Raw genomic sequence first — 14,597 nt, 5'->3', positions numbered from 1 at the left:
ATTCAGGTCTCTACTTATGTCCCATGATAACCAATAACAGCCTTTGCTTTTTAACAAAAGGAATCCCATGAAGTCCCAAGTGATTAAAGTGCAAATTAGACCATCATAGCATCTGATGTGAGTTCAACCAGTCAGATTCAACCCTTAATAAGTATCTAGAACCATCAAGCATAAATTTCCCAAGGAGAATTTTATTGATGGCACTAGTTAATTTCCCTTCCAAAAAAATAAACAATTGAAACTAAACGAAGTAAACAATCTCAAATGTTTATTGCCTTCATAACAAAACAAAATATGAAGCTCAGAACTGGATCACTTGGCCCTGTAATAGAACAGGAAGAAAAATGGTGAGTTTTTGTATTTTGCATAGAACCTTTACTCCATCAAGAACAGCGTCTATTCCTAAAGGGATCACCATCCTTTATTAAGGCCAGTCTTCTCATTCTCCCCTTCCTACTCATGTCAAAACCAACACCAAAATACTTTGAGCTATGGATCTAGTTTAGTTATTTTCAGAGGATTGCCCCTGATCTTGATGCCACAAAAATGAGTAGGCAGAAATGTTCACCTCTCTCAACATAATAAAGCCATAGAGAAAATATTGCACCTTCCACCCCATAATTATCTACCTTTCTCTTCTTATCTCCTCCCAGCTCAAAATGCTTGCATCTCTTAATAGCCAGCATTCTCTTAGATCTGCAGTTCGGCTCAACACATTCAAGCCTCAGCACAATCTTCTTTGTAGTTTTAGCCTGGAAAATAAAATTAAGTCAAATTCATAAATCACTACAGAAAATCTTTCTTCAAAAATATGACTGTTGGGTCAAGTACTACTTAAGGCAAAGCTCTGCAAAGTTTAAGAGTTGTGACAATCTGTTTTCAGCTATAGGGAGAAAACAGAAATGTGAAAATCAGTGTATTTAAGAGAAAATGGTGGCAGATTATCTAATTGAAATCAAGTTCTCCATTCATATCAAACATCCTAGAGGGCTTCTTATCAAATAGGCATTCATCACACCACCCTGGCCTTTCAGCTCTACGTAGTTAAGTATTCCACACACCCAAAAATGGGTCAACTGAGTCCATGCAACTATGAAATAAACATAACTTTCACAACCCATTTAAATAAGAGTTAATAAATACTACTTAATATCTATTCTCCAGAGACTACCCACAATTACATCTAGGTTTTATGTGCATTCAACTGTATTATTTAACTCCCCACAAATACTCAACTTCTAAAGCCTGCTCCTGTAGTTAGAATTCTATTCTTTAAAGTTCTCAAAAGAGCAGAAACCTAAGTACAATGTCCCTATCTCCTAAACAAGTTACCCAAATGTGAAAAGGCATATCACCACCTAGTGATCAAACCATTTACTGCACCTAAATGAACACTAAAATCACTCCTGAATACTTTCTGTAACCAGGCTGAATGAGGACCTAAGTGCCAAAAGAAATGCTATGTTCGTGGGAAGGCTATGCTCCAAGCACTGTATACTTTAGGGGGTAGACAAATCACCTGAGGTAGAACAGAAACTCAGAAATTCAGCCTGAGACCAACAGGGAATTCAGGAAGCCAGTGGAAGACCTAAATAGCTATTTTAAAGAGCTTTAAGACTTCATGAGTTAGGTAGCAGACTGACTGTAGACTTCTGAACTGAGAAGCAAAATAAGAGAACAATTCTTACTGCAAGCATGAGCTAAGGATTCGTTAGGACATGGCAACGGGTAAGGAAGAGGGTGAAAAGGATTTACGGGTGTCCTCAAACTTCAGTCCTGAGGAAGGCAGGGCACATTCCTTGATGTTTGCCTCTTCAAAAAGAGGACAAAAAAATATAAAACAATGAGGCAGTGCAGTATTGTAGACTGGAGTGAGACCTGGATTGCACTTCCAGCTCCACTGCCTACTAGATGTATGTCTCTGCAGGTAACTGAGATAACTTCACTGAAACTATGAAAACACATACCTATATTGTAGAGATGTGTGGGCTAAAAAACAAATGGGAAGTCTCTGCCACAGTAAGTGGGAAGCATATCAAACAGTGACCACTACAAACCTTTTTCCGGAAAATCGGCTTAGTCTGCCCACCATAGCCACTCTGCTTCCTGTCATAACGCCGTTTTCCTAGGAGAATGAAAATTATTTGTCAGGGTTTATCAAACATAACAAATCACAACCGACAAGTGGAAAAGTCTTCTCAGCGGTTTTATCTTGGGCTTTCCAGCAGAAATATCAATGCCCAAGTGGGGAAGGGAGGGAGGACTGGGCTCGTATTATATAACACAAATGCCGCATTAAAACCAAATCACGTATGCCCATCTTACCCTGGGCATACAGAGAATCCTTGCCCTTCTTGTACTGTGTCACTTTGTGGGGTTGGTGCTTGCCGCACTTCTTACAGAAAGTCCGGCGGGTTTTAGGAACGTTCACCTAGTAAATAAACCGTTCAGAACGCGCAGCGTTATCAGACCAGCCGCACAAAACGCCCGACCCGACCCAGCTAAAGCTAAGGCATCCCACGAGGACTAAACTCTCAAACTCGCTAACACACAACGTTGACTGGAAGGTGGTCCGGCCCCATGTGCTTCAAATACAGCGGCCTCCGCCGAGCCCAAACTAAAACGAGAACATATTCACTCTACCGCTGGCTAAGTCTACCTCTTTGACCCCATCACTTCAGTTCCTGGCCCCGAAGCCCGGCCCCTTTGGGCTCGACCGCGGCAACACTGAGTTTCTTTGGTACAACGAGTCCACGTAGGAGCCTGGACGCATCCCGGGAAGGAACCATCAACCGGGAAGTAAAGATTAAACTGGATGTTGCCTGGCCGCCACCCCAAGCTCCTACCATGTTTGCGAGAGCGCTATCGGCACGGAAAGAGAGAGGCCTGGCCGGAAACGGAAGTATATAGGAGGTTTCTGGTCGCGCTTCCTCATGGGAGTCGGTGGGAACGACCATAGAGTTTAAGGCTCTGTGCGCCGCGCCCTCTGGCGGCTGAGAGGACTCGATTCAGGATCGTGGGCGCAGGCTTAAGGAAGGGCTCCGGCTGAGGCTGATCCACTCTCTTCAACTTCCACCCGCCTCCCTCCAGTTTTGCAACTTTTCCTCACTTCATCACTTTTGGTGGATACTGCTGCGTAGCACCGTTAAGTGAAGGAAGCAGTGCTCTTCCCAGACCATCTGGCCTCCGTGTGCCTCCCGAGGGAAGCCAGGACTAGGGTCGGTCAAGTGGAGGAGCCCTCCACCTCCATATCCCATTCCCGTTCTACTTCAAGGACTCTGGGAACAACATCTTTCACAGTGAACTGCTGGTTCACTGAAGGCTTGGAGGGAGCCAGTGCTCTAGTTTATCTATCACATGGCTAGTTGTTGCATTCCACAGATGTTTATTGAATGCCTATTCTGTGTTGGCCACTGTTCTAGGGGAGGGACACAGTAATTAAATAATCAATGTCATAAATGTATAATTACAGACTAAATACTTTGTCAGAAAGGAACAATGCTCAGCATTAAACAGCCCCCTTTTGTTGAGGGAGCAAGTTGGCTGACCTAGGTTCTGAAAAGTGAGGATGAAATTGTTCAGCTCCAACAATAGCAATAACCAGGCCAAAAGATAGGAAGTATCCAGCATTTCTTCACTTCCCTGCATACCTGGCAGAAGGCATGTGCTAGGTTTCAAGAGAGTCCAGCAGAGAAAGACTGCAGGGTACTGAGCATTTTAAATGAATTGTCCCATAAAATTCTCACAGTAATTCTAAGAGGTAGGTGATACTATTATTCCCATTTTACAGATGAGGAAATTGAGGCCATAGGGTGTTAAACGATTTGCCCAATGCTGCTAGTATTTAGTGGAGTCAGGATACAAACACGGGTGATCTGACTCCACAGCTTGGGTTCCTTTACCATTATATGATATGATTGTGTGGCCTGGTAATTATAATAGCTAACAATTATTGAACAATTATTATATGCCAGGTATTTTCCTAACTACCTTACATACTACCTCTTTTAATCCTAACAACCCAAGTGGTATGTACATTTATTAGTGTTTAACAGGCGAGAAAACTGAGGCATGAGAGGCCTTAAATTCACTTACCCAAAGTCACACCAGTGGTTATTTTGTGGAGCTGGAATTTGATCCCAGGTAGTTTAACACCACAGCCTTGCACTTAACCACAAATCACACAAGGGAAGCAGGAGCATCTGCAGGGTTGAGGATGATAAGGAGTCAGAATTGGGCAAGGACTCAGGAGGAGGTGTCAGTGGATTAGGGCTAAGGAACCATGACAGCTTGGGCTCTCCTGCTTGCATAACCCTCCAGAAACACCCATAGGTTCAGAACTGACTCTCTGATCAGCTCTATTTTGTTGGACGGTCTCTGGGAATGAGATAATAAAAACATTACCACTGCCTGCTACATTTCCTAAAAGTTTCTTTGCCAAACAGCCAGGCTGTAGGCTCAGACCATTTCCTTCTTCTCTCCAGGCTGTTATACCGTCTTACTGGGCTTTGAGGAGTTTCTAGAGGTTTTTGATGTTAGTAACATGGAAATATGAAGACAGTGAACATGTCCCCTCTTAGTCTAATCAACCTTAGTTCTTTCTATCACACCTTTATGTGGCATGGCTTTGGTTTAGATTCCTTCACCAATCCTGGTCTCTGGTTTGGACATGCTCCTGCTTATTGATTTCCCCTAAGATGAGGAACTCAGAATTGAACACAGGACTCTACATGTGGCCTGGCCTCGCAGAGTAAGTGGTTGTTCACTTTCCTATGTCTAGATATTGGCACTATTTGGGTGCAGTCCTTCCATCACCTGGACAAGTCTGTGAGGAGAGTGCACATGGGCAGAGGGTGAAGACTCGCCTAGTTTTACTTTCCCCTCTCCCTTGTCCTGCTCTCCCTTGTCTAGATCCCCCATCAACGCCGAGTCTCCACCCCCAGAAGGACCTTGAGAAGGAACAGGGCATGTGACAAAAAGTAGCATCTGACTGATGAAAAGGGGAGGGAAGGCAAATGTCTGTGACCAACTCTCAGGCAGGCCACTGGAGCAGCTATTCAGAGGTGACTAGTGAAAGGATATAAATTGTCAATAAAATAGAGAGATCATACAACACTTGCTGCCCCTTTATCTTGTGTGGACGTGAGGATTAACTAGTCTACTATCCTACAAAATACTTTAAAAAATATATCCTGTTCCCTTAAAAATTCTGACGGACTTCTTCTAGTGGGATTTATGATCTGTTCCTACATACAGCGCCTGGGGCAAGTAAATATGGCCGTGGCTGATGTGTCAAGATGGGCAAGCAGATCAGTCACCAGGGGCTCTGTGGCCATCCTGGTCTACATCCAGTACTGTCTGCATTTCCTAGGAGAGTCCTCTGGGAGAAGATCGCTGCTAGAACATAGGCTAGGAGGTGGCTGATGAAACATTTAGGTTTCAAGTAACACACCTAGTCTAGTTTATTATTTTACAAGATTAAAGAGAAAGTTGTAAATTAAGAGTGAATCCTTGAGGCCGAATCTAAAATGGAGAAAATCAACATCCACAGAAAACGGGAAGGACACAAGTCAGTATGTGGGCTTACATTCGGACATTTTTATCTGTAGAAAAAATGCTTTCTTAGAAAATGACTCAGCAGGGGGAAGTCTTGTCTCTACCTCTGTCAGGATCTGTACTTTGGGGTCCCTTCGTGAACACTCTCCATCCTTCACTAGCAAGTTCAACCGTGTGGCCTTGAGTCTCTGCCTTAGAGGATATGAGAAGCTAAAGACGCCCTTCCTCGCCAGTCCCTTTGTTTTGTCTCCACATGTTTGCATTTCTCCTCTTTTCTGTAAGTCTCCACTGTCCTTTAGGGATGCTAGCCCTTTACCTCGGGGAGGTCGGCCTGAGGACGTGTCTGCTCAACCCAGCCCAGTCTAGAGTCTCAGTGGCCCCAGTAATGTTGAGGAGGGTTCGTTCAGAGCAGACTCAAGAAGTCCCAAGCAAATGAAGGGCGGGGACAGCTGGGGCGGGGAGTGGAATAGGGACAGCAGCAGGGAACCAGATACCATGCTGCTGAGAAGAAGAAAAAAAAAGACATTGGTTTAAGTCAGGAAACAAAAAAAGGGAACTGAGTGGCTGTGAAAGGGTGGGGTTTGCTCAGACTGTCCTTCCTCTCTGGACTGTAAGAATATGTCTCCAGGGCCAGTGTCTTCTGAGATCGAGTCCCACCTTCAAAGTCCTGGCATCTCAATGCATCCGGGAAGCTACCTGCATTAAAGTCAGGACTGAGGTGGGTCTGGGGCATGGCAAGGGCTGGGCAGCAGCAGCAAGTACCTTTCGTGGGACCTTGGGACCCTTGAAGGCCAGATAGAAAGCGTGGCTGGTGCCATGTAGTCTGCTGGAGGAGGAGGCTGACAGAGGGTGGGAGTGTCATCAGCACAAGGCCCTGACAGTCTCTTCAGATGATCAGAAGGGGCTGGAAGGGTCCTCTCTGAGGAGGTTGTGGGGGGAACTAGAAGAGAAAAAAGCGCTATGAGGTGACCATCTGAACAGGTAGCAGATGTTGGAAAGAGGCACCTCTGCACAATTTGGCAGAAAAGTAAGATTTATTGCCGGTGGCAAAATAAGCCAGGATAAAAATAAGCCCTTTGGTCAAATATTGCCGGAAGACCCAAAATGGATATGTGTGTCAATGAGACCCTTAGAAGAAGGAATTTTTAAGAGGTAGATTGTCTGAGAAAATGGTCAAAGCTCACGTGCCACAATAGGCTTTTGAGCTCTGTAAGCTAAGGAAAGGCGAAACCAGGGTGTAAAGCCTCAGGCTGCATCGAGCCAACATTGCTGGGATCAGAGCTGGCTTGTTGGAAGGACTGTGTACGCCAACCTCGTGGTAACAGTGGGTAAGAGGCTGGGCCAGAAAAAAGCAGCTTCAGCCTCAGCCCAGACAGTGTGGCCAACCCCTGAGGTCGCGGGGAAGCTTTTTCCTATTACCATTGCCTGCCATGTGCACGGCTCTCTTTTCTCTAGGCTTCATCATTTTCTTCTCTCCTTTGCTCTCCTCTCCTCCTCTCTATCCTCCTCCTTCCTCTACCTGTATCCCCTCTTCTTTATCCCCTCCTTTATTTTGTTCATTACCATCCCTGAAACAGAGTCAGTGCTTAATAAATAATTGTGGAATTGCATTGAATTATTCTTGCCCCTTTCTTCCCCTCCTGTTTTCCCTTTTCCCTTTCCCCCTACTTGCCTAGTGCCTTCCTCATAGTATTGTTGTGAGCAGTAAGTGTGTTAATCTATGTAAAGTAGTTAAAATAGGGCCCAGCAATAGTCAGTGCTCCTATCTCACTGTTTGCTATTATTATTATTCTGCCTGAGACCTGCCAAGGTCCCCAGAGGACCTGCCTAGAATAAATAGTGTGGCATTTAAAATAAAAGGGATTGCTGGGCCTGACCAAGACATCCTTGGGTGAGCTGCTGGACCTCCAAATGGAATCCTTGTCCAGTTTCCTGGCCACTCAGCTTTCCAAGCTCAAAGTCTCTATCTCATGCTGTTTGTTTCCAGAGGCAGGGCAGCAGCAAAGCCCAGAGGCAGGGGTCTATACAGCTCAGGGGTTATCTTCTGTGCTGTTAGTTGTGTGCTGGTTCTGCTCCTTCCCCCATTTTGCATGCCAAGCCCCTGACCAAGGGTGCTACAGCTGCTTGGAGCCTCAGATATTTGATAAAACCATGTCACCTACCAAATAAGCCACAAAATGCAAATACCCTAAACAATCTAATGCATTCTACTGAAACAGGATCCCTTAGTGTTAGCCCTGTCTGGTCTATTCTGACCCCTTTTATATTCAGAATATTTAAACTATCTGCTTGCATTAAAGTCCAAATTCCTGTGGCTTATGGCTAGTGATGTATTTGTTTAGAATCTTTCGTAAACGCCTCATGTTGAGAACTAGTGCAACTTTCCATCCACTTCTAGGGTCTTGGTGCAATGTAAAATTATCATCAGTATGATTTACTATTTCCATTCGAGCAAATTTCCTATAGAGAGTTTCCTTTCGGTGGACTAGACCCATACCAGGAAGTGACTTAGGTATAAGGGGAAGATATGGCTTTTGAAAACCAGTTTGGGTGTTCTCCAAAGAGTCATCAGATGCCTGCTGCTTTTTGCCCATGGATGCCATGCCGATATCCGATTTCTATCTCCTGCGAATAAGGGAGAGCTAGAATTTTCAGTGAGGCAGTGCTCAGTAAGAAGCTAGAGACAGACCTTGACCTAATTCACTCTAAAGCTGCTGGGTTATGCAAATGAAGCCATCAGGGGAGGGGGATAGAGAACTCCTCTGAGGACCCTGAAACAAATGGGCCACGTGTCACTTTCAGTTTCTCTGGAGATTCCTGTGCACTGACTGAGGGTGTTGGGAGAGCATTCGAAACACAAAAGCCTTGATCCCAGGCTTTCCACCTCCCTCTCGGAGAGCCATCGCCACATGCCTTAGGGTTAGCATCAGTTAGCTGAACTTCAAGGAGAAGCTCTACTCACTGCCTTGACTCCCAGAAATGAAAATGAACTATAGTCTATTAACTCATCCTTACATATCTGTCTGTAATAGAAACAGTAAAAAAAAAAACTGATTAGAAGTGGAGCAGAAAAGAGACAAAAGTGTGGGAAAAGCAGGCTCTCCAAAACTGCTATTTGGAGTGGAAATTGGTTACAGTGTTTCTGGAAACTATTTTGTCAATATATTTCAAAATTCAAAATGTACAAACTTTTTGACTTGGTAAATGATGCTTATATAGAGATCCTAATATCATGGGAAAATAATCAGGAGTAACATTAAACAAGAACTTTAGATATTTTGAGGACAATATGTGTTGGATGGATGGATGGATGGATAGATGGATACTTAGACAGATAATGTTAAGAAAAATAAGCAAACTACAAATAGTATGTGCAATATGATCTCAAATATAGTCAGAAAAATGCAGAGAAAATGAATGGAAGGAAATATGCCTAATATTAATGTCTCTGGATAATGAGCTTATAATTGATGTTTTCTTTTTAATATCCCTGTACTTAAAACATTTTCTATAATGAACATGTGTTATTGTGATATTGACGGAAAAAAATAAAAAGTTTAAGCCAGGGAAAACAAAAACTAAATTGAAAAAGAAGGCCAAAGGGTCACACAAGTCCAGAGTGAAAGACGGACAACCCAGCAGTCACCCTCAGAGCAGAGGAACAATGCTGAAAGTATTATCACCAACCTGATGCTCAGTGTAAACTTGCAGATTCGCTATCTGGCACTCCTTTCATCATTACTTGGCCAGAATCTATTGTCTCTAGTGCAGGGCAGAAGAGATGACAGACCCAGAAGTTTCCAAAACCACAGAAGAAAATTGTAAAATGTTAACAACATGAAATGCTGAAGAAGACCAGAGCACCAAGACCTCTTAGAAATGATTACAGTAGATGAGAATTTCCCTGGTTAGCCAGCAGCCAGAAAACTGATTTTGCTGGAAGTCTTCACCACAAATTTGGGCACCTGTAGCACTGAACCTGAAACTTATCATGAAATAATTAGCTTTCATTAGGGCCTGAACAGAGCTTTTGGGAACTTAGCAAGAGTAATTATGGCTCTTTGTTGCTATGGGTACGATATTTTAATGACGACTTCTCTTCTGATTCCAAGACTGGGGAATTCTCAATCAAAATCTCAATCAAAACCTGAGAGATGCTTCTTGGGCTTGAGAAGAGATTTTTAGTAGGCCTATCAGTTATACTCTACTCTAATGAGAGATCACTGATAAGTCTACCAGATTTCATAGTAAAGCCTCAGGAAGATGGGACTAAAAAAGGAACAAGGGATTACACGAAGTGCATAGTCCAACACATAAGCCGGACCTGGGTTTGCCACGTTGTCTAAGTAACTGAGAATTCATTCTGAGAGTGGAAAACTATGAACACATGTACAAGATTGTTCATGGTAGCATTATTTATAATTGAAAACAAACAACCTAAATATCCATCAGTAGGAGAATGGATAAATAAATTGTGATGTATTCATCATATAGAATACTGATACATATCAAAATGAATTAAAATGTATGAACTAGAGCTGCCAAGATAAATAAATCATAAGAAATGAGAAAAATTGAGAAAAAAAGTAAGATGCTGAAGAGTATGTAACACATATTAAAATGTGAAACATGTAAACCAATACTAAATGTCTTTTTTGGATACTTACATATGTAGTAATTATATAAAAACATGCCTAGGAATGATAAATGCCAAATTCCAGATATTGGTAACCTCTATGGAGGGAGGGAACTAAGATTGTGGAAGAGTACACAAGGGTGTTTTGACTGTATGGATAGTATTTCATTTCTAACAAAACACCAGAAACAAAATGGCACAACGTTAGGATTCTATAGAGTTAAGTGGTGAGCACATGAGTGTAATGTTATTCTCTTTACTTTCTGCCTATTTGCAATATTTCACAATATAAAAGACAGTACATTCAAGCAAACTTTTATATTCACAGTAAGCAATAACAACCCTAGAATAAAGAGTTGGTGTTCCACCTAAACACTTTGCTTTCATCCCATTAACAACGAAAAATCCTGAAGGAAAAAGCAGCTGGCAACTCTAGAAGTCGACCAGTTAAACAAGATCTCCTTATAAAGGATTTAAAGGAAAATGTAATAAAACATTGGCAGAACTGAGAAGAATCCTCATGTGGGAAAAAGTACTGTTGTCAGTTAAGAGAGACATATCATCCTTTCTAGCCAGAGGAATATTGCAGAGGAAAGTGCCCCTGGATCCTGAATTCTCTCTCACTTAGCCCCTGTACTTAACCACCATTTCCTCCTTTGCCAAATGTTCTTAGAAGATGGAGAGGGGTCTGTCCCCAGTGCTCTTTGCTGATAGCCATGGGGAATAACAGGGTGCTGAGGTGGATGGCATCACACTTCGTTGAAGGCAAAAAAAAAAAAAAAATCCCTCTGGGAGGCAATGAGGTACAACAGAAACAACAAGGGTGTGAGGTCACAAATGGATAAGGTTGGGCCAGTCACATAGCCTCCATGAGTCTCATTTTCCTCATCTGTTTGCCGTGAGGAATAAATGAAAGAATGTGTGTAAAATGTCTGATGGATGGACTGCACTGGGAGAAGCATGAGTTCCCTTCCATTCCCCTGGGAATGGCTAGAATCTTGCTGGACAATTATGTAATGCTTTAAAGGAGAAATAAACACAAAACGCAGCTTATTGGATATTTTGGCTTAATAGTTATTTGAACCATGACTGACTATTTCTAACTAGCTTCTCCTGGACCCTTCCCAGTCATAGACAGGCTGTGTCATTTTCTGATTTTTCTCTGGTGTTGTCCCTAATAGTGTTTTGTTTTGTTTTATTAATAATAGCTAATTTTTTTAAAAATAAATTTATTTATTTATTTATTTATGGCTGCGTTGGGTCTTTGTTGCTGCATGCGGGCTTTCTTTAGTTGCGGCGAGTGGGGGCTACTCTTTGTTGCGGTGCGTAGGCTTCTCATTGTGGTGGCTTCCCTTGTTGTGGAGCACGGGCTCTAGGCGCACGGGCTTCAGTAGTTGTGGCACACGGGCTCAGTAGTTGTGACTCGCAGGCTCTGTAGTTGTGGCGCATGGGCTTAGTTGCTCCACGGCATGTGGGATCTTCCCAGACCAGGGCTCGAACTTGTGTCCCCTGCATTGGCAGGCAGATTCTTAACCACTGCACCAGTAGGGAAGTCCCCCTAATAGTGTTTTATCTTAGCATGAGCAAAGATAGGAGCCAAAGGTGGTTTAGTTTACCAATTCTGCAAGTGCTATTTACATTAACTCCTTGACATAGTGCAGTTTGTAAAGTGGCTGAACTCTTACTACTAAGCATTCTTTTTTGGAATTCTACTGCTCCACAAAGAGCTGTGAGGCTGCAAAAGGTGGCCGTGTGAAAATCTTTGCATTTGTAGTTTAATAAAGAGAACATTATAACACTGGAACTTTATATTTTAAATGAAGAGCTCTGTGTGTGTCTCTCTAGTCTTTTTTCTCCTCCTCTTTCTTTCTCTGTGTGAAGTGTGTGTGTGTGTGTGTGTGTGTGTGTGTGTGTGTGTGTGTGTGTAATATTCATGTCACTTCCGTTTCCACCCCCAACCCCACCACTTGAGTGAGGTGCAGGGTCAGCCCTCACTGTGCATCTTTTGTGGTCAAATTGACTCTGTGGGCTGCTGAAATTGTTAGAAAAAAATTAGGACCTTTCACAATAAGTACCCAAAGAAGCTGCAACTATCCTCTAAAGCAGAGTGTCCATTACACACCAACCTTCAGGAAGACATAAAAGCAGATGCCTCTCCTTTCACATTAGTGGTGGATGGACTAATGGTGACTAAGGAAGAACTACCACATTTTCAGGCTGTGTGTGCCTGGAGTGGATCACAAGGAATGGGGGAAAGCAATCAAAGAGGGAGCAACCAGGCCATGGAAGTCCCAGCAGTCCTCCAGCTCAATGATCTAGAAGTAGAGGCCATTTCACCCCATGCTCAGAGGGGCAATGGCTAGTGAGAGGCTTATTTACTTCCTCATACTTAGACCAGCACTAAACCCTACCCCAACACAGACACTTAAAAGAGAGGAAGGCTTCCTCCTGTACAAACTGGATTTGTTCTAAAAAAGAAAAAGAACAGAGGCAGCTTCCAGAAGGACCTGTCTTATAGGAAATAAGAGCAGACGCCAAGACTGAAGCAGATGCTGGATCTGAACAGGGGAGTGTATCCACCAAGAGCTTGCAACAAAACTAAAGGTAAAACGATGGGTGTGCTTTACTCAGCTAAAAGAGGAACAACTGGACGTGGTTTGTTTGGATGCTTCTGATCCAATTTACTGGTCATGCTACTCAATTTCTTTAGGGTATTATTTTGTCTTCTCTAAGTTGAGTCTTTGGTTGTGAATAGGTACTTAATTGGAATTCACCATGGGAACAAATGTGATATTAGTACAGGGATCTCGATGAGTTGGCAGTTCCTGAGAATAGACTATTATTACCTGGTTACCACTACTTCTGAGTAAATGAAAAACCTTAATGTTAAAAGAAATCTTTTTGGGGTTTGAGCTGAATCTGAATGCTAGATAGAACTCTAGTTGGTTGCAAACTCTTATCAGTTTGTCACTCCTGTGAGAGACTCTTTTTAAACTGGGGAGTCAGGGAAGAGAGCAGCTGTGTGGAGAGTGTAGGGAAAAGTTTGCTCCTTTGCCCAATTTTTTCAGTTACCTAAACTGAATCTTTCTGAAGTACTGTAAGTTTGGAGAGGCTAAGTGTGGAGAGTGTAGGGAAAAGTTTGTTCCTTTGCCCAATTTTCTCAAAAGATCATTTATAAAAAATTGAACAAGTCTACCACCAGAAAACAGTGGCATCCACATGATGAATAAATAACAAAGTGATCATTCTGAACATCCCTGGTGTTCCTGTAACCTATTTTTGTCTCCTCAGTACAATAATAGAACATTTTACACCACAGGAAAGAGCAAAATAATGGTGTGGATAGCCTCAGGCTTCGATAAGAAACCATTCCCTTGCTTTCCTGGTGTGAGAAGTAACCTATGCTTGACAAGTACAAAAAACGACTTACTTTATTCTGCTTCCATGGTGCCACCAAAACCATAAGGAATTTAGTTAAAAAAAAAAAACCTACACCCTTCAGGAAAAAACTTACCTCCAACAAAACTTGAGGGAGAAGGGGCTGGTGATTTGGTGATTTTTTTCGTATTTTTTTTAGTGCTCTATTTCTGTGGCAGTATTTATATTTTCACTTTATCTTTCTAACGAAGGTTTGGGTTGGTAATAAAATATAGTGTATTTAAGTGAATAACTGTGTGTTTTGTGTGAATAAAAAAACCAACGGTGACTTTTTGTAACTTTCTTTGCCTTTCTGTATTTCAGTTACCTAAACTGAATCTTTCTGAAGTACTGTAAGTTTGGAGAGGCTAAACAAGTTACTTTTCATAAATGATCAGAGAGAGCATCTATAAGATTAAGACAGTTGCATCACTTTTGCATGATGCTGTCTGAAAGAACTAATCTAAGCAAAAAGGAAGGGAAAACCAAAAACAAAATAAAACAATTACCTCTCAAAAATTGTTTTTCAATTTTAGAACAAAGCTTCTATCCTTTGTAGCTCAGCCAGAGGGTGATGGGCAAAATTAGTTGGGTGGCAGTTAGTAAATGTCCATAACTGCAGGTGCAGCCTCTGTATCCTTATTAGACCCCTTGGTTACAGACCCCAGTGGGACAACGTATGAAAAATTACACTCACTGTCTAGGAAACTGGGAACTGAAAGTCCAATATCTGCCTCAGTGGAGTTCTGGCACCTGCATTATCCCTTCTGGGGATATAAGGGTCAACAGCTGCGCAGAGACTTTTACTGTTCACAGATTCTGCACGTATCATAAAAGGGTGGTTAGTGTAGAGCTGCCTCTAGACATTACCAAGCACATGGGTACATACCACTTGATATCCAGAGCATTCCATTGCCTTATACAAGAACACAGTTTATATGAACTCATGATGTAGAATCAATCACCCCACTTCGATGTGCATCCATTA

At 42.5% G+C, this 14,597-nt stretch overlaps 2 protein-coding genes across 2 annotated transcripts in view; one reads left to right on the top strand and one right to left on the bottom strand.

The window, feature by feature from the left end:
- Window positions 1–247: 247 nt before the first annotated feature.
- Window positions 248–2,886, bottom strand: RPL36A (ribosomal protein L36a). The gene is made up of 5 exons (XM_082864797.1): window positions 2,847–2,886; window positions 2,326–2,431; window positions 2,058–2,125; window positions 630–752; window positions 248–322 (listed from the first exon to the last, which is right to left on the bottom strand). The coding sequence occupies exons 1-5, from the start codon at window positions 2,847–2,849 to the stop codon at window positions 302–304; spliced, it is 321 nt and encodes a 106-aa protein (XP_082720923.1). The 5' UTR covers window positions 2,850–2,886; the 3' UTR covers window positions 248–301.
- A 3,322-nt stretch (window positions 2,887–6,208) lies between these two features.
- BTK (Bruton tyrosine kinase) overlaps window positions 6,209–14,597 on the top strand; it is a gene marked incomplete at its 3' end in the record, with an annotated part of 28,033 nt that continues 19,644 nt past the window's right edge. Inside the window, exon 1 of the mRNA XM_082865316.1 lies at window positions 6,209–6,274. The remainder of the gene's footprint in view (window positions 6,275–14,597) is intronic.

Source organism: Leucopleurus acutus (genome assembly GCF_964270905.1).
Source record: "Leucopleurus acutus genome assembly, chromosome: X".
Lineage (NCBI taxonomy): Eukaryota > Metazoa > Chordata > Mammalia > Artiodactyla > Delphinidae > Leucopleurus > Leucopleurus acutus.
The sequence above is the reverse complement of the archived record's forward strand: the minus strand, read 5'-3'. Positions and strand labels throughout refer to the sequence as shown.

Excerpts from the sequence above, each read along its gene's own strand:
- RPL36A (XM_082864797.1), bottom strand. Across the intron at positions 2,126-2,325 it reads GGATTCTCTGTATGCCCAGG|GAAAACGGCGTTATGACAGG; the intron begins GTAAGATGGGCA and ends TCATTCTCCTAG. Across the intron at positions 753-2,057 it reads AGCCGATTTTCCGGAAAAAG|GCTAAAACTACAAAGAAGAT; the intron begins GTTTGTAGTGGT and ends TTTATTTTCCAG.